This window comes from Centroberyx affinis, unplaced genomic scaffold, assembly GCF_046629955.1.
Source record: "Centroberyx affinis isolate AG114_WGS23_722 - 3 ecotype Tasmania unplaced genomic scaffold, CSIRO-AGI_Caff_v1 ptg004638l_1, whole genome shotgun sequence".
NCBI classification, from domain to species: Eukaryota; Metazoa; Chordata; class Actinopteri; order Beryciformes; family Berycidae; genus Centroberyx; species Centroberyx affinis.
In genome coordinates, this window is record NW_027282239.1 from 204,435 (window position 1) to 223,992 (window position 19,558).

A 19,558-nucleotide genomic window follows, 5' to 3' on the forward strand; every position below is an offset into this window, starting at 1 on the left:
TTACGTGTCCGGTTTGTTTGGAATAAACAGAAGAAGAACTGGGTAGTTAGCATGAGCAGTGATAGCCACCATGGCTGAACAGACAAAGAAAAGAGAAACTCAGAGTGCATCAATGGAAAATCCAGTAGTCATCACAGCACTGGACACATTGACTGACAAAATAAAAACGAACAAATAAACAAAAAAACGAGGAACTCGAGGATTACCATTGTGACCTCCTGAGCAAAACACAGTAACAGAGCCGAGATTTATCTAAAATTGAATGGCAATGATTTTATTAAGTTAAGAAATCAACACATTTAAGAAATTCAGTTATTTTATATACACTGGTCTACGGATTTAAAAAAAAAAAGAGACAAAAATAAGCTTGACACACCAAGCTAATACAGGTTATAGACTTTACATTTCACATACCCATAAATAATGATCTTGGTTCAAATGATAATTACAAATCGATTTCATCCTCACAGTAAAGTAAATGATGTGCCTACACCCGCTAATGTCTCTTTGTTCACGTCAACAATCGTCTCAAAGAAGAACATCGTCATCGAACTGATCTTAAATACCTTAAAACTAAGCTGTAAAATACTTAAAGCATAATCTACCATGTGTTCCATGGGAAACAAAGAAAAAGGCAATGGTTTAAGAAGTCATTTCTCATGAAATATCGGTAAGCCTTAAAAATAAACTTTCAAGCGATTTCAGTGAGCTCATATACAACAGGTAAGAGAGGCGGAGGGGTTACCACTTAAGCAGCCAAAGGATACTAAAAATTTACTACTTTGTTCAAAATATACAGAAAATAACATTGGTGCAAAATGCTTCAGTCAGAGCCGCTAGTGGCGTAACTATGCTGAAATTCACAGAGTTGAGCAGTTGTACAGTAGTGGCCATCACAGTCCAGTAATCCAGTGTTTCTGATCAGCAGTGAATGAATACAACTGTCTTTTTTAAAGTGTCACAATAAGAAGGTATCAGTGTTGTGTTGGGGCTTCAGTGTTCCTCTTTGTCTCGGCCTTTCTTGTCCTTCTCGTCCTGCAGGGCCGTGCCCAGCTTCTTGATGAGCACCGACAGGACCTTGTCCAGCGGGTCCATCACGCCCCTCTGCAGCCATTTGGGGATAGTGGTCCTGGCGTGGTGGAAGCCCAGCTTTTGGAGGATGTAGTCCACGCCCACCGGGTCGATCTTGCGTCCCGTCCAGGAGATGAGCCTGCAGAGGGGAGGGGGTAGGAGCATTTTGGTTAAAGCTGTTCCCGATGTGTTTCAGCTAGGATGCTTAGCAGATTTAGGTTGGATCTACAATTCTTTCAACTCAGGATTAAGAAGAGAAGGAGTGTTTTAAACCACGGAAAGGAGGCTTGCACATTTCAGGGTTTGCATAATAGCAGAATGGCCTCATGATGACACAGTTACTAAGTTGTGTGTGCTTAAATCTTGAGTTCAAACATGAACAATGCAAAACCTTGGAGGAAATCTTTACAACATGAAAAACCAATAAAGTCAATAAAGTTGAGGGGTGCCAGAGTGCATCCTTGCTTTATGCTTCTCCAAACCAATTAAGTCTGAATACTAGAAAAGTGACGTATCTTGGGTGCCTTGGCTTTTTTCAAATCCAATAAATAGTCTTGTATGGTATTGCATTATAGCCTTTTATATTTGGAGGGTTAGGGTTAGGGCGTTTGGTGCGCAAAAACCAATAGAATATCTTGAGAAGAAAACAGATCACACTCAAAAGGATGTGTCTCATTATGCGTGTGGTGCAAGGCAAGGCAACTCTCCAAGAAGTTATTTTTAGCTTTCACATTAACGCAAAAAATGAAACACAACAAGGAATCTCGGAAGGACTGCGAAAGAGCATCGTTCATCGCCGGCATTGGCATGACACCGTGACATAAAAGGGTGCGTCTCAATGTGACTGCGGTGCGGCGGAGGTAGAGCGGAGCCCGGGGGGGGGGGGGGGGGGGTTTCTCACCTGAGCGTGGGCTCCAGGTGCCAGGTGTTGCACATGAACTCCCTCCAGTCCACCGTGGTGTAGTTGATGCCGTCCTCCTTGTCCTTGTCGGCGGAGCTGTCGGCGGAGCTGTCGTCGTGCAGCGCCGTGGGGCTCTTCTGGCCCGGCCGCGCCGCGAAGATCCGCGGGGCGAAAAGGGCTGAGGGAGGGAGGGAGGGAGGGAGGGAGGGAGGGAGGAGAGAGAGGTGTTTGCTTTTTTTTTGTAATTAAATGTTTTTTTATTTTTAGATTTTTAAGTTTCCCTTTTAGAGGGTGAATGACATACATAGGAGCATACAGAATAGTGCAGATTACATTACATTTCACCCCCTACCCCCCACCCCCCTCCCACCAACTGTCCCTCCCTTCAAGGGGCACACAAAACAGAGAGAACAGGTCCTAAATTAAAAGAAGCAATATCCAGTTAAATGTAAAATAATCAGGCTCAGGGTATTAAGTACATACAAAGTAAAATTGCAGTTATACAAAGAGGAAAAAGAAAAAGAAAAAGAAAAAAGGGGGGGGGTGAAAATTCAAAAGGACACTTTAAATTCATGCCAATAACATAGTTTTAACATTCTCGGCAGCACTCCTCCACATGTCCAATGTTTGTGTTTTAACACTATTAACCCTTGCTGATGACAACTGTGGTGTTTGCTTTTGAACGTATTGTTCGTTCTCTTATCAAGTGCGCGACACGAAGAGCCACGAGTAGAGCCGAACCATTTCATTAACGTCCCTGAAAGCGCAGTCGAGGCCTCGATAGCATAGATCTGAGCTGTATTCACGTTCAAATACCCACCTGGTCCGCTTCAATTAAATCGGGATGAATCAAACGGCGAGGCGAATCTTCATTGTGCGTATCTTTTCTCCTTTATGCAACTGTATAATCAATAGAGCATGGCGATGTGTTTTATTTAGGGCGGAGAATGCGGGGTCGCAGACATAAAGAGCGCTAATTTGCTCCTATGTGACAATAGGAAACCCATTAAAACTCACAAAAAGAAAAAAAAAAAAACACTTCATGCCACTCTGATACATACATTGCCTGGGTTCAGACCTTTGAATCCGCCCACTCCACCGAGTTGCAGGGTTTGCACATTTTCAATTAAAAAATTCCATACTTTTTCCAGACCTTGATTTGTTTTGAAGATTTTGTCTGGTGTTCAATATGATTTACGCAGATAGACATCTTGCCCCTGCTAACTAGGTCATATCACTGTATAGATGAAGATTGTTCTTCACAGCGACAAATATCAGAATATGTGAGATGATTGGCAGGGTTCCTACACGCTTTCCGTTTTAAAATTCCATATTTTTCCCAGACCCTATGTTCTTGACTGGATTTGATTTTGGTGGGTATTTGATATAATGCATGCTGACAGCGGCTGGGTAATAAGAGCGTCCCTCTATCTGAACATTATTCTTCACATCACCAAAAACTGTGGACTCAAAGTGGCTCTACAACAACATAAAAGCTAGAATTATGTGTGTATCGGACCTGAACCACAACATTTTCCATACTTTTCCAGACATGTCTTCAAATTCCCAAACTATTCCAAGACCTGGAAATGATAAAATTAATTTTTAAAACTTTTCCAGACTTTCCAGACCTGCATAGGAACCCTGGAGTTGACTGATTCTGGTCTGGCATCGTGACATGAAACAGCGGTTTCTCGGTTGAAAAATTATCGGTCCAATGAGCGCTGGGGGGGACTAACGCCGTTGTCAAGCAGGAGTAATAACAACAATGACGACCGCTATAGACAAGATAGACGCTGCATAGACGGCATGTCTTCTCAATATCGCCCAACATCATACTTTGTTTTTACTTCGCTCCGTGTTGTCAAAGATGCTCTATACTTTCTGAACCGTCTCTGGTGTTGTCATAGCTACGCATCATAATGACTTAAAATTATGTTAGATTCAGGCGGATACGTTGGTCTCTAGTGATTGGTTAGGGAAAATCGAATCCCCCTCCCCCACGGAAATCAGTTAGAGTGGAGGCAATGTCAGACTGAAGATGGAAATGGAGTTGACAATTCTGTCTGATATCAGGCAAATGCGTACAGCCTTTACAGGGAGGAGTAAGACAGAAGTGGTTTCTATTGGGGGAAAAGATCGTCTGTGACTCGTGAATTCAACCCATTGAGAGAAACGGACAGGGAGAACAAACGGTGTCTTTTTTCTCCTGAACCGAATGTAGTAAAGACAAAAAAAAACCCAACCTTTCTCCTTCTCCTTCAGGTAGGCTGACACCAGGTCGTGGAGGAACATGATGAGCTCGGCGTCCATGGTGACGCAGATGTGGTCGGTGAACTCCGTCACCACGCTGCACTCCACCTTGGGCTTGCTGTTGGAGTCTGGAAGGAAGAAACGCAAAAAAAAAAAAAAAAAAGGTAAAAAGAGCCTGAGCAGAGACGAGAAAAACGTACATTTCTTTTAAAAAGCGAGACGGCAGATCAGATTAAGGAACAGGACTAGCTTCGTTTACAAATAAAGTGTATTCGCAGCAACTTCCACAATATTTGCTGATGCATATGATATAAGGATATATGTGACCTTAAAAACTGCAAGAAAACAGTGCAAGACATATGGTCTACTGCCTTAAATTGCTGCTATATTCCGTTACGGTATACACAAATGAAAGTCCCGATCCCACCTGTTAGCGAAGGCTCGTCCGGGTCTTGCACGTGGATGGACTTGAAATCCAGCTGCATCCTGGGAAGGGCGAAGATGGTCTCCGTCTCGTGGTTGTAGCTGGAGGAGCTGCGGAAGCTGCTGAGGAGACTGGAGCTCTTGGCAGCCGCGCCGCTCTCCGGGTTGTTGGCATCCACATTCCTCAGCAGGTTCAGCTCTGAACAAAGAGATAAAACACGTCAAGACTCATTTGGGTTTAAGGTCATGTTCGCGCTGTTCCGGGGTTTTTTTGGGGTTTTTTTTTTCACGCTGTCAGCACCTATTTTACATTAAAGATAATGGGGGGGGGGGGGGGCACAGTAGAGTCTGTTCAGGAAAAAGGTGCTGCGCCTGGCTTCTTTTAGCCGGAGCTTTCTGAAAGTTGCGAAAAGTTTTTTTTTAGAGGATGCTAGAGGAGGAAGGGGGGGGGGGGGGGTATCTGTGCATCCAAACATTCATGTATGATTCTCTACAAGAAGGAAGTTTGAGTTTTAATCCTTTGCTTTCAAAATACTGTAATAAGTGTAAGACTACTGAAGGTTCATATTTCCACTGTATTTTTGAATGCCCTCTTATTAATGACTTATGGGTCAAAGTCTGCAAAGAAATTTTATTATATAATTTTAGTATTAATATTATATTTAAGAAAAAAATGGCACTTGAACCTATTTTCTGCATTCTGGGAATACATTCAGTAGCATTGAACCTTAGCCCCTCTTCACTGAAGCTGCTTAAGTTGCTTCTTTTTAGTGCGAGGAGATGTGTTCTTCTTCAGTGGATTTCAGACTCTGTCCCCACGGTTTCGCAATGGATTCGCAGTGTTATGGAACTTATCCCTTTAGAAGCTATAAGCTTCTGGCTCAAGGACAAACCATATACGTTTTTTCATATTTGGGACCCCTTTCTGGACTATATTGGAGAGGACGGGGCCCAGGCCCTTCGGAATGGTCTCTACGGACTAGCATGGACTGAGATCTCGAGGTACATTTCCATGTAGGAGTTAGTGTTTAATATGCCATTATCCCATCATTATGTCTGATTGCCCTTGTTATACCTAATTGTATAAACCTTCTGTCTTGGTGTTTTATCTCTGTTTTTTATTATTTATTATTTATTATTTAAATGTATTTAATTTTTGATTATTTGACTATTTTTTGGTTCTTGTGTGTGTGGAGAATGTGTTCGGTGTTGAGGGTAAGTTGAAAAAGAGGGTACATATTTTTATCATGCTTGTTCATCCTTAATGTCTGACCCTCTGGAAATCAATAAATATACTTTACAAAAAAAAAAAAAAAAAAAAGAAGGAAGTTTGTGTGCCGTCACCTTCGTTTCTCATGGCAGTGACGTAGTTGAACCACTCTTTGACGGTGGCGACGCCGTGCGGGGGGTTCTCGTGCCGCCGCCGGGTGATTTTGGTAATGGTGGCCATGGGGCTTTCCAGCGCGCCGCAGGGTTTGGTCACCATGGTGTTGTGGCCGAGATGGAAATCCAGTGTCTGCACTATGTAGGTAGAGTCGTCTTTGGAGCCTGGTCGGAACGGAAACAGGTGTCAGTAAAGGGTCACAGGACCAAACCTAAGTGAATCAATGCAAATGTGTAAACTATTTAACTATTCACCTGCCAAGGGCTGGTAAACAAAAACACCTGCCAAGAGGAATTTTTACTAATATACACTACCAGTCAAGAGTTTTGACACGGGCATTTTTCTTTATTTTTTACTATTTTTCACATTTTAGAATAACAGTAAAGACATCAAAACGATGAAATAACACAATGGAATTATGCAGTGACCAAAAAAGTGTTAAACAAATCAAAATGATCTTATATTTTAGATTCTTTAAAGTAGCCGCCCTTTGCCTTGATGGAAAGGCCAAGGCTTTGGAAAGAAATTCATACATAGGATCAACTTCACTATTTATATTTGTCTAAGAAACACATTTCAAGCATTTAAGCAGAAGCCTTTAGATCAAAATGGCTTTAAGAGAATGAAAAACATAGTGCATTCAATCAGGTGTGTCCCGTGCCCCCTGCCCATTTTGTGTATAGAATCCGGTCATGTGTTAAACATTCAATATAGAGCAAACAGGAGACTTAGAGTTTTTGGTAGCCTCACACCTACTATGTGTCGCCACATGGGAATTATGTTAAGTTTCCACTGCTGTTAGACTAGTTAACCATCCAGACATCAGAGAAACCATTGTTTTGCTTTGATTTGACTGGCTCATGTTAAGAGACAGTGTACGGTGGCCAGCAGGGACAAAGTTTGAGAACAGGCAGGGACAAAGTTTGAGAACAGGCAAAGGCATTGAAATATTATCGCCTCAAAGTTACCAGCCAGTGTGGTGGGTGACAGATTGATATACCTGCTGAAGACAAATTATACTGGCATTTGGCGCTTGGTCGGTGTTAATTTCCAGCCCTGTAATGGTACTGGAGTGTGGCAACAGTTGTATACTTTGCTTTTTAAATAGAAAACCAAAGCAACAACATTGAAGCAACACAAGATAAATGTCTGTTCCATTTGTGGTTAGTGAGCCGCTGCCTCGTTCCTCACCGTCCTCCCAGATCTTCTGCGCCTCGGTCCAGAAGGCGATGTTGGGCTCCTCCAGGTGGAACAAGGCCCAGGACTTGGAGCGGAAGTTGGGCCCGTGGAAGCAGGCCAGGGTCATGTGATTGCCGTGGAGGCTCATGGATCCGCCCAGCTGCACCGCGTCCTCGGGAAGCGGCATCTGGAAGAGGGAGATGTGGCAGCCGGCGATCACCTTCAGCACCCCGGGCCAGTGGCGGTGGTGGGCCGCATCCATGTCTGAGGGAGAGGGAGGGAGGGAGGAAGAGGGGTTCATGAACTTTAGACTTACTTAAATATAAGCCATGTTCATTAGGCCCTTAGGCACTGGAACGACCTGCCTGAGGAGCCTGGGCTAGTCGGATCAGAATCTTCTTTTACTTCACTTCGTAAAACCTTTTTTTATTGATTTGCTTTAATGTGATGCCTTTGAACCATTTATTTTTGCCATTACGCTTATACTGTTTTCCTATCTTTTTACCTTGTGTACCTTGTGTTTAATTGTAGAAACTTTGAAATGAATGAATTGAAAGTATGATGTTTGATTTTCTAGACTTGTTAAACCACTTTGTGAACTGTTAAAAACTGATATACAAATCGAGTTTACTATAAGACACAGAATTCATTATACTCCCCATAACCAGCATCATTGCTAAGAAACTTACTGTGCATACAATTTCCCTTCTATTACACCACATGAGTCCATGGAATATTACAACGGTATTGAAGAAGGCATGCTTACACAGCTCAGCGGCGCCTTTCTCAATGTTGATGACCGGGGTTTTGGGGGGCAGGTAGGGGCCCGGGCCCCAGGTGGAGAGGGCCCGCTTGCTGGTGTCGAACTGCTGGGTGAAAAACTCCTGCAGCTTCATGCCGATCTTGATGAGGTCCGGCGTGGTGGAGCGCGAAATGATCACCTGGAAAATGTCCCACTGCAGGTCTCCGTGGACAAAGATCTCACTGGGGGGACGGAGGGTGGGAGAGGGGGAGGGAACAAGGAGACGGATGGTTGAGAATGAGATTGAGAGTGCCAGAAACTTAAAAGAAAGGCAAACAAAGCAGACAGGAAGAGTGTGTAGATTAAAGATCACTGGGTCTTGAATGACCGTAAATATGTGTAACAGCTTTTATCCACTGGGGGAATTAGGATAAGTACAAGTAGTTGCAAGTATATAAACTATGGGTGCGATCACACCTACAATGGTTTTCTTTGGTCCGAGCCATAGTAGAAAAGTTGACATTGTTGCATTTTTGTATTTGGTTCATTGAGGTTCACACTGCCCAATTACAAGCGAACCAGGGCTTGTACACAAAAGTCACATGGACTCACAAATAGCTTGTTTATTGGACAGAGTTCTGTTAACCTGTCATCCTGCTAGTTAGTGATTTTGGCAGTGGGGGAGTCAAATCAAATCTGATTCCAGCCTCTGTAACTTCAGAGTATGATGGCTCTCTTGGCTATAATTTATCTTCTCTGGTCTTCATACCAGTTAAGAACACATGAAGAAATAGCTATATATGAGCATCAGTCCAGACTTCAATTTGTTATGCTATGTTTTCCAAGCGTAAGCAACTACTGGCTGTCAGATCAACATCCGTCTCCTACCCATAATCCCTTGTGTTTTGGGGTTGTATCCTGTAGTTGGTTCAGATTACATTCTCACTCCTACTGAACCACAACACAGTTCTGTTGTTAGAGGACTGAGACTCGCATTTTCAGGCATTTTGGTGCCGTTATCTGGTGCCAGATAGCGTTTGAAAGGCATTGTTCTCACCTCGACAAAAGAACTTAACTAAAGGAGTAAACACTCCTGACTTCAAATAAACTGCTCCACACACGTTTGGTGTGAACGCACCCTAAATGAAAAATCCACCAAACACAGTCATGCCCAATTAAAAAGCTTGGCGTCATCGGCATAGAGTGTCATATTTCAAGAACCAGAGGTGTTGTATTGATCGGCTAGCTTCTGCTGACATCCTGCCACACCTTTTCTCTGACAGGCTGGTGTCAACAGTGCACAGGTTGACCTTCCACTCGTCCTGGAGCTGGAGGTCGGCGTTGCTGAACACGCCCATGAGGATGCTGGAGCCCATGTAGTCCACTCGTGCCTCTGTCGATCCCATGGTGATCTGGATCTTGTGGCTGGGCTGCTGGTTTGGGTGTTCGGAGATGTGGGCTGGAAGACAGATGACAGGTGGTTAGGATTGAATCAGTGCTCATAACTGGATCAGGGTTCCTACACATTTTCAATTAAAAAATTCCATACTTTTTCCAGACCTTGATTTGTTTTGAAGATTTTGTCTGGTGTTCAATATGATTTACGCAGATAGACATCTTGCCCCTGCTAACTAGGTCATATCACTGTATAGATGAAGATTGTACTTCACAGCAACAAATATCAGAATATGTGAGATGATTGGCAGGGTTCCTACACGCTTTCCATTTTAAAATTCCATATTTTTCCCAGACCCTATGTTCTTGACTGGATTTGATTTTGGTCAGTATTTGATATAATGCATGCTGACAGCGGCTGGGTAATAAGAGCGTCCCTCTATCTGAACATTATTCTTCACATCAACAAAAACTCTGGACTCAAAGTGGCTCTACAACAACATAAAAGCTAGAATTATGTGTGTATCGGACCTGAACCGCAACATTTTCCATACTTTTCCAGACATTTTTTCAAATTCCCAAACTATTCAAGACCTGGAAATGATCAAATTCATTTTTAATACTTTTCCAGACTTTCCAGACCTGCGTAGGAACCCTGCTGGATAAGATGAAACTTGACTGATCCCTGTGGGGATATTGGGCTGTTGCTACAAAAATGGTAAAAGGATACAGCAAAGGCAATGTGCACATTGATGTCCTTTCTCATTATCCTAATCATAATGAAAACGTATGTGTGTCATACGTAGAGAATGTGTCAGAAAACATTAAGGATAAAAAGAAAACGAACCACAAAACAACTGTTACAGCTTTCTCCAACTCTTCATACTGCCACTATACAGCGTACAGTGCTGTGTGAGAATTTTGCATTGAACTCTGGCTCAGTTCCATAGCCACCGTCTGCACTTTGCTACAACAAGAGCTGTGGAAGGAGACTGCAGGAAAACAGCAGATGTCTGAAGAGTACGAGTGGGCCCGCTGTGTTTACTCACAGACCATCTCCAGGGTGTTCACGTCTATGTTGCCGCCCACGACCCCGCCCTTGGAGTCCAGCTTGGAGCGGCCGAGGCCCACCGACATGCTGATCTCCCGGTCCCGGTTGCTGCCTACGGACAGGCGGCCCTGGCTCTTCAGTCCGCTGGTCGTCCAGCTGGAGGGACAAACACGACCGTGAGCGGCTGAATAATGTATACCTGCTCTATATGAAACATAAATGGCTGGCTTTCCAAGGACAGGAGAATACAGGGGAAGCTGCAAAGGGGGCACGCTCATGGAGCTGGCTGACAAGTCGTCACGCCGTCTTTCATTACTCTAATATGTCATTATGGCCCTATGCCAGTATATAATTATCCTGTTTCCCCACCATGTTATTATGTCTATATGTCATTATGCCGGTGTGTGAGTAAACATTTGTGCTCTTTGTGATCTTTGTTTATACTATGGAAGGACATGCAGATAGGAATTTGTGCACTCTTACTTTGTAGATTTATGTGCTGTAAATATATTATATATTATATTGTTGTATTAATATTATATTGTATTAGTGAGGGGGGGGCAGCTACCATGTCATGCTGTATGTCGGTGTATCAATGGGTCAGGCACTTGTACAAGGGGGGAGATTACAAGATTCTTATTTCTTTATATTTTAGTGTTTTGTTATGTTTGTTCAAGTTTGTTGCTGCTGTGAAAATTAAATTTATCTCAGGAAGGAAGGAAGGAAGGAAGGAAGGAAGGAAGGAAGGAAGGAAAGAAAGAAAGAAAGAAAGAAAGAAAGAAAGAAAGAAAGAAAGAAAGAAAGAAAAGCTTTTTCTTGGTGAATTCATGGCGTTTCTCTGAGGTAAGTGAAGAGTGAGAATTTTGAGAAAAAAGTTGAAGAAAATTCAGAAAGTGACACAAATTCAAACCTACTTTTAAAATTAAGACTAAGACATAAATGCCTAGATGTTTTTATATCTTAAGATTACTCTGAAGTTCTAAATTATTTAAAATTCACTGCTTTAGTGAGAGATGCAATAACATCACGTACACTGGGAATTTGGCCCTTGCTACAGAGATGAAAGTTGTAATCCACTCTGCGTTTACTGGCGACTAGTAAAATGAAGTGATGACTTAGGCCCATGTTTACTGGCGACTAGTAAAATGAAGTGATGACTTAGGCCCATGGCAGTCTGCAAGAAGGTGGCGATAAGGACTGGAACAGCAGATGCAGAATGGAGGTGGACCTATGGGACCCATGTTTGTAATTTTTGGGTTTTTTAATTGTTGGCGAAGAGAAGAATCCTCTAACCCTCTTAAATGTTATCTATTATCATGTGCTTCTTGCATAATGTACATAACACTTTGAACCATGTTTATTATTTACACTTGTGACGTGACCGAGGATTTCACAGCAGTGATTTATATTTACATTTTCAAACATTTCTCTATCTTTTCATGTTTTATCCCTAGCGTTTTGAGTGTGTAGGGTAAAACGTGTGAGCGCTCACGTGTTGTTGCCCATGACATTGCTCATGTTCATCTGGACGTTGAGCTGCTTCAGGTTGATGGCGAACACCACCAGCGTCTCCCAGGGCGTCCCCTGCTGGCCCGCTGCCTTGCCGTTTTTACTGAAGGACGGAGTGGATGTTTTGGTCACAGAGTCTAGGAGAGAGAGAGAGAGAACACTGACTGAGGAAAATGGCGGCGAAAAACAGTTTTCTCCCAAATGCTTTTTCATCTATTTACCGATTGGCCCAGTAGGAGACTTCACCATCCGTGGGGGACGGCATGTTTACAGTTGCCTTCTACTTTTTGCAGCTATGGCAAAGCAATGCAAGAACATACTGCATATTGTGCATATTGATATAACTAGCTTCTCAACTGCTGAGTGGACTGCTTCCAGGCAGCATTGTCAGCCCCTGAGCGTAGGTACAGGGTAGCGTACGTGTTGAGTGTTGAGTGTGTGTGTGTGTGTGTGTGGGTGTGAGGGGTGGGGGGGTTCTGGGATGCCAGAAATCACTGTTGAACCTTGTGGAGGTGTCATGGGTATAATTAAACAAAACATCAGTGAGGTAAAGTGCCCTCTTGATAACACCAGTGACAGACCCGCACTCACACACTCAACCCTGTAACATTTAGATTAGGTGGCTGGTGAATGGTGCTGCTGTGTGATGGTTCTCTAGATTAATGACAGCATAGCCTGATGTCCTCTATAGCAGTGGTTCTCAACGTGGGGTCCGGGGACCACCAGGGGTCCTTGAGGGCGTTCCAGGGGGTCCCCAGCAAATGGATGAATTGTTAAACTTCAGCACTGTTTCATTTACAAGAAGTTAACACAACTGGAGAATGTAGAAGAATGACTGTTTTGGTCATAATTCACTGTCATCTCTCTACCTACAATACAGATAGTCATGGAATTCTGGACAAAATCATATCTAACAATAAAAATCTTCTTCAAATGGGGGTCTGTGTCCCTAATGTGGACTAAATTAGGGGTCCATGATATGAAAAAGGTTGAGAACCACTGCTCTATAGTCACCATTTGTGGTTTAGTACATCCTTCTTTTGACATCTGAATTGGGCTTCTACATGAACGCGCTCCAGATCTATTTGGAAGTGGACTCTTTCCTCTGTTGCAGGAGTTTTTGGAATTACCTCTTCTAGGGGCGGAGGAATCGGACACGCTCCTGGTGCGCCCGGGCGCCGGGGACTTGAGGTGGGCCAGGCCGCCCGGGGACATGTTGCTCCCGGCGGAGTGCTCCGAAAAGACGTTGGGGGACTGGGGCATGTGCTGCCCGCCGGTGCTGCCGTCCCACGTCCGCCAGTAGGCTTTGCGGCTGGACTCGGGGGACAGGTGCTGGGTGACGTTCTCGGCGGAGTCCGGGGTGGCCGGGCCGGAGGCTGGCGGCGGAGGTAAAGGTCGGGATGTAAGGAAAAGGACAGGGTTTTGGAAATGTCACGCTGGAGCACTGATTTTACACAACAAGCAGCGGGGCCAAAGAGTCACCTGGCAGGTTGATGGTCTGGTCTCCCAGGAAGAGGCGCCTGGCGATGCTGCGGCGGTACCAGGCCCTGGGAAAGGCCAGGATCTCGCTCAGTCGTCTCATGTCGTACTTGAAGGAGGCGGAGCCAATGTCGCACACGGCTGAGGATATATGAGAGAGACAAACATATCGATGCACCGCGAGGGATTAAGCTGCTTTACCATCCTAAAAAGTTCCTGAATATGAGCTCATGTAGGGAAAAAAGAATCCTGCCTATGTAAAATTCCATGACCTTTCCATCGTTTTCCATAACTAAGTCATAACACTATGACCTAAAAATGTTGTTTTTCTAAAGGGTTAAACTCCCTGACTTTCCCAGAGAATTTATCAAATTCCCTGACTTTCCCGTGTGGAAAACACCTCTCTGAATTCCATGATATTCCAGCAGGAACTGTCATAATCAATGCACTGCAGTAAAAATAAACCTTGCCTACACTGCACAGGAATGGCTAGTATCTCAGTACCTGAGATATTGATGAGGGTGGTGTCCATCTTGCCCCCCTTGGCAGGAATGAAGCTCTCAATGAAGGTGGGGCCTCCTGACCGCCTCATCCTGGACAGGCTGACCTTTACGAACTCCAGGTTGATGCTCAGAGAGTCCTTCCTCCCCGTGACCGAAGACGGCTCCTCATCCACTGTACCTTCAGAAAAACACAACATGTGACACACTGGTCTCACTAATATCTAATTATTATATTCTCAGGATTATCATTAGGGCATTTCAATGTCATAAAGGCACACAGGTACATTGTGTATGCCTTAGCCCTTTGAGGTGCAAATTTCTTTCACAGTATAATGACATTATGACTCACTATAATTACCTGCTGAAGAGCTATTTTTGATGATAAATCTATTTTAGAGCATGGTTAAAAAACTAAAACTAAGATTGAAACTACATTTTTTCTTGCTGTGCGTTGCATTCTGTTCTACAACGCTCTGGTGGGCGACTTCAGTTTTCCTGGTCATTAGATGAAAACTGCTTTACTCCCTTAGGACAACAGTGTTGAAATACACTGTGCGCCTGTACAGAAATAGAAACTAGCATACATAATGCATCCACTTTCAAAAAACATCAGATACTGTACACACAGCATCATTCTTAACAAGCATATTTTGAACTTCAGACATAATAAAATATCCTTATTTCCGGCCTTGTCTCTTTGATGCTCTCCTCTGACAGAATGAGGTAAAGAAAATAGCAGAGTGACATTGAGCCATACATTATGTTACAATAATCAATAGTAGTGCATCAAAATGGGGCTGACAGCCCAGCGGATGAGATATTAATCCACAAAGGAGTGTAGTGTGTGTTTCAATGGCAGTGAGCTGCAACTAGAGTCTTGGCACGCCCATTACTGACCCATATAAGTAATATCTGTAATCCATCCATGTAAGCAATCAATACTGATTCCAATACTCCCCACTCATACAGCCTACTTGATGTGCTGAACTGACAGCAGAATATGTTTATATAATCCCAATTGTTTATACTCTATTTTTATGGTTATACACCAATTACATGACCCAGTTTCCCCATAGGAATCAATAAAGCCTCTTATCATAGGGGCCTTTCATAAATTCATAAACTTTCATAACTCATGGCATATGATAACATTGTACAGCCATCAGCACAAAAAAGTAACTCTCAGCACACTCACTAATGGTCATTCACATCTACACTAGACTTTGGAGGAGAATAAGAATAGAAAGAATAATAAGCACATGTTTGTTTTACAGAAATCTGATCTAGCATTTGGTCTGGGAAAGGGTTATAATGACCACAGAGAATGTGATCACAGAGACAAATCTTATATTAGATACTGTTCATTTTCTCAGCCAACTGATGTTTGTGTTAGACAGATTTATATTATACAGGCGAATATTGTGAAACGTTCTCCCTTCTTCCCCCTTTTCCGTACCTAACGGCCCGGGACCCGGCGGCAGCCCGGTGACGGCGGACTTCTGCTTGCCGGCGCCGTAGGGGTGGAAGACGTAGAGGGAGAAGTCGGACATGCAGGCGGTGAAGCTGAGGCCCGAGGAGCTGCTGGGGGGCCCGGTGAGGTCCGACTGGCTGCTGCTGTGGCGGCTCCTGCCCAGAGGGCTGCCCAGCAGGGGAGACGCTGTGGAGGAGAGGAGAGGAGAAAGAGTTAATCTGTGACTTCTATCAAGCTCTATTGACAGTGCTTTTGACTTGCATTCTGTCAAACACTGCAAACATTTTCTGTATTTATTAATTAATTTATTTCATTTCATAACCTGCAGGATTTGGCATAAAATCAGACTAGAGAGCAAAGAAATGAATGCAAGGGAACAAGCTGTGAGCAACATTAAATCACTCAGGACTATTTACACTTCTCTCCTTTTCCGAGTATCATTATTCTTCCAAAACAACAAATGCTAACTAGTGCTCTCCTGACCTTTGCTGGGGGGAGGCTTGGGGATGTGCTGCCCCGGCGGGGTGGAGGAGGGCGGGTGCGGCCCGTCGGCGGGGTGGGCTCCCGTCGGGGTCTCCAGCTCGCCGCGGTTGGAGGAGAAGACCAGGTCCAGGGAGGGCAGCTTGAGCATGCACTCCACCCGCGACATCGGCAGGCAGCTGAAGCGGATCTGAGAGGGCTGGAGACATGCGTGATAAATGAGAATTCAGTCTGATTCACTTCGATTCAAAATGCTTAACTGCATATCCAACAGCATGACAGTACAGGTTTCAAAACATTTCTAAAGGGACATTAGAGATAGAAACAGATGGGAAGGATTTCTCTATCTTCCTAGTGAAGCTGTTATAACTTCTCCTGCATTCTGGTAACACATATGGCATCTGTCTTGTCCTCTGTCACTTATTTTATAGACCTTTTTGAGAAACAGATGAATGACCATTAAAGTGTCGCAAGATAATTTTGTGGGGGATCGCAAGATGATCTATGTGATAGGAAAAAAAAAAGATTTCTACTATATACATTTATTATCAGGTCTATTTTTTCTTATTTTTATAAAATTTTTGCTTTTTTTTTTTTCTTGTGAAGTACTAAATCGTTTTCAGCCTCTAGGCCTCCTCTGATAACGAATCAAATAAAAAGCAAAAATTGAAAAAGCAAAAGGTTGATCTCCTCGCAGCTGGGTGTGCAGCCGGGCTGTGCGTCAGTACCTGGACTCGGACGTAGACCACCACGTCCACAGGGAAGGAGGAGTAGGCCGACGTGGACGAGGACACCAGGGAGGTGGTGGACTCCTCCAGCTGCTCCACCGGCTCAAACTGACCCATGTCCTCTTCCTGGGAGGCCACAGCTGACAGAGGAACAAAGCCAAGAGTCGTCTATGAATACCAGACACACAACTAGGTTCCATTGTAAACGTTTTCTGAGGAACAGTATCCATAAAGACCCGATGTTGCGTCGCACTTAACCGAAACACTCCCAACAAACACACAGACCTGTATAGTTCCTCTCCACAGGAGTGATAGGAATGGTCTCCAGGGCCTTTTCCAGGAAGTCCAGCAGACAGGGGCTGATGACCATTTCCTCCGGCAGGGTCTGCAGGGCCACCCAGGCATACAGCTTGGCCGTCTTCACCCCTCCGCTGCCCTTCCCTTTGGCTGCAGGGACACATGGGAGTTTATGTCAGTAGCCTGGACAACATGTCATCTACAACACTTTTGAGCGGGATTTACAATTTGGATCTTGGGCGTTCAATGACCAGCTTCTTGATCAGTCAAATCAAATTAATTTAAAGTGCATTTCATACACTTTAAATAAGTAGAAGTCAGGTCAATAGTAGTCTTTTTGACTTCGGCGTCTTTTGAGAATCACCCAATCTTTCCTTCAATACGCAGGAGCCCGCTTGATCAAAGGTGCCCTCTGGAATCATGCCGCGAAATAAGGGCCGAAGCTGCATGCATTTGATCAGGTGGGCCTAGTGCGGATGTACGCGGCCAGAGCGGAGAGGCGCGGCGCTCTAGTGGCGGTGATTGCGGATGGTGCTAGGGCATGCAAGTGAGGATGAGGAAATGCTCAGTACCTGATGGAAGAGGTGGGGGCGGGGGAGGTAGGAGCGAGTTAGTCTTGCTTTGGACAGCATTGGGAGGGTTTGGAGGGCCGCTATCTTTCATACCATACAGCTTCGATTCTTTGGAGAGCGTGCGGGGGAGCGAGGATCCGCGCGAGGCGTTGGGCGACTCCGTCTTCAGGGTCTTGGAGTTGTAGTGCAACTGGGGGGGGGGGGGGGGGGGGGGGGGGGGGGGGACGAAAAAGAAGATGTCACGTTTCAAAGTAGAAAAAAAGATACTCATAAATGAATCATGATCTATCTCTATCTCTTAATTTTAAGTTGATGTCCTTTTTACCCTAACATGCAAGATGTTTGACCACAAATGGAATTTAGTGCACAAATGTTTTGAGGTTTTTTGGATGTGATTTTTGGAAAGGGCTTGACAAAATCCAAACAATGTATTCTGTTCATGTCACCTTCAAATTTATCCCTTTCTGACCCATCGCAATGTGACAAATTGCTGTAAGAATTGAAGGCAGTGCACTGCAGTCTCACTTTTAAGCCAATATCACCACTACTGGATCTTTTTAAAAAAACTTCTAAGATATAGAAGAAGAAGTGCAACCCCTTAGACTGTAATGGTAGATAGAATATAGGAGAAGCAGAGAAATACGATACAAAGAAAAAAATGGTGTTGCTCAAAAACTGGCTACATGAACACACCTTGCCTAAACTGCAATCTAAGGGTTTGTGCTTTTTGTTCAAGTGTAGTTCATGTAGTCTGGGTTTGGCAAAGGATATCCAGATTTTATTTCTGCTAATGAATCCCTGATCATGTTCTTTCACCAGAGGCTTGTGGACCACTTGGGTGATGAGAGAGAAGCTGACCTTAACGTCTACTCCTGGAATGTAGAAGATGGTGGTCTCCATGTCATTGGATTTGGTCTGCAGGGAGGAGGGACACTTCTTGCCCGCTAGGAGGTGGGTGGTGGAGGTGTACGTGGGCTGCAGCTTCTTCTTCTTTGGCGGAGACTCCTGGTCCAGACTCCTGAGGCTGCGCTCACAACTCCTACAAAAGCCAGAAGGAGAAGAGTGTGGTCACAGGGGAAAAAACACTACTTACGCTTTATTTGTTTACATATCTCAATGTACTTGCAGGGCTAGGAATGCGTGTTTCGTCGTACCTCCTGAAGGAAATGTCCTCATGTTCAGGCTGTTGGGTAGTGGGGTGCAGGACACACTTGCCGCTGTCAATCTCCACCCGGACGTCCAGCTCGAAGTCGATGTTTCTCTCAGTTGGCGGGCTAATGAAGCTGCGATTGCTAGGTGTGCTCGGCCAGCGCTCGCTGAACAGCTGACTGACCGCGGCGAAGCCTGACGACTTCCTGTGAGACGCTTGGCTGGGAAGAAAGAGGAAAGGGAGACGTAATTAAAGAGGAACTGAACCCCAAACCCAAATCTGTGGTGAAGCCTGACACCTAGTGGTGAAAAGCAGGGTACTGAACTGGCCATCTGCTATTGGCTGGTCGAAGTGACTGTAGCAGTGCTTCGTTTTATCTAACATTCACCATAACAATGCTTTGAGTAGCCAAAAACAAAAAGACAACTCACACAGGCCGTCGGTAGCTAGGCGGCCTCTCGTGTTCAAACTCGTCCTCCTTGTCGGAGTCCTCGGAGGAGGAGGAGGAGAGCTCGTCGCGCCTCATGTCATCGTGCTGGAAGGGAAGGGCGGGTGAAAAGACGGCGGGGGTGGTGGGCGCACTGAAAACTGTGTACTGGCCCTCGCTAACGGTCGGGGAATGGAGATGATGGTGATGATGAGGATGGGGTGGCTCGTCAATGGTGACTGACAACAGGTCCGTTTCTGTCTCCTCAGGGAACTTCAGAGAAGGGCAGCGTTAGAGAGTCAAGAATTTCAACAAGGGGACACATAAGACTCTGCATTATGACTTTGATGAGGTCACTTCCTACTTAAGAGTCATCAGTGCTGAAGGCTACGATTAGAGTAATTTGATAAAAGCAAATGCTGTAGATGTAGCTGATGTCTTTAAGTAGGAGGCTAGCCATGAAGTCATAATGGTGAGTCGAATTTTGAAGGAGATAGCGTTCTGTAAAATGGACTGTGGCGCTCGTTGCTCAAAAGAATTATT

The 19,558-nt window shown here is 44.5% G+C and overlaps 1 protein-coding gene across 1 annotated transcript in view; it reads right to left on the bottom strand.

Moving 5' to 3' along the window:
• Positions 1-268: 268 nt before the first annotated feature.
• The window catches only part of LOC139665624 (bridge-like lipid transfer protein family member 1), a gene marked incomplete at its 5' end in the record, with an annotated part of 75,889 nt that continues 56,599 nt past the window's right edge, over positions 269-19,558 (bottom strand). Inside the window, 21 exons of the mRNA XM_071544706.1 lie at positions 269-1,210; positions 1,973-2,150; positions 4,219-4,353; positions 4,653-4,847; positions 5,993-6,196; positions 7,224-7,475; positions 7,978-8,195; positions 9,223-9,412; positions 10,398-10,555; positions 11,892-12,045; positions 13,039-13,284; positions 13,391-13,528; positions 13,892-14,068; positions 15,347-15,547; positions 15,845-16,040; positions 16,570-16,709; positions 16,855-17,016; positions 17,439-17,628; positions 18,297-18,477; positions 18,593-18,808; positions 19,020-19,288. Coding sequence (XP_071400807.1) covers positions 994-1,210; positions 1,973-2,150; positions 4,219-4,353; positions 4,653-4,847; positions 5,993-6,196; positions 7,224-7,475; positions 7,978-8,195; positions 9,223-9,412; positions 10,398-10,555; positions 11,892-12,045; positions 13,039-13,284; positions 13,391-13,528; positions 13,892-14,068; positions 15,347-15,547; positions 15,845-16,040; positions 16,570-16,709; positions 16,855-17,016; positions 17,439-17,628; positions 18,297-18,477; positions 18,593-18,808; positions 19,020-19,288 — 4,017 coding nt within the window. The remainder of the gene's footprint in view (positions 1,211-1,972; positions 2,151-4,218; positions 4,354-4,652; positions 4,848-5,992; positions 6,197-7,223; positions 7,476-7,977; positions 8,196-9,222; positions 9,413-10,397; positions 10,556-11,891; positions 12,046-13,038; positions 13,285-13,390; positions 13,529-13,891; positions 14,069-15,346; positions 15,548-15,844; positions 16,041-16,569; positions 16,710-16,854; positions 17,017-17,438; positions 17,629-18,296; positions 18,478-18,592; positions 18,809-19,019; positions 19,289-19,558) is intronic.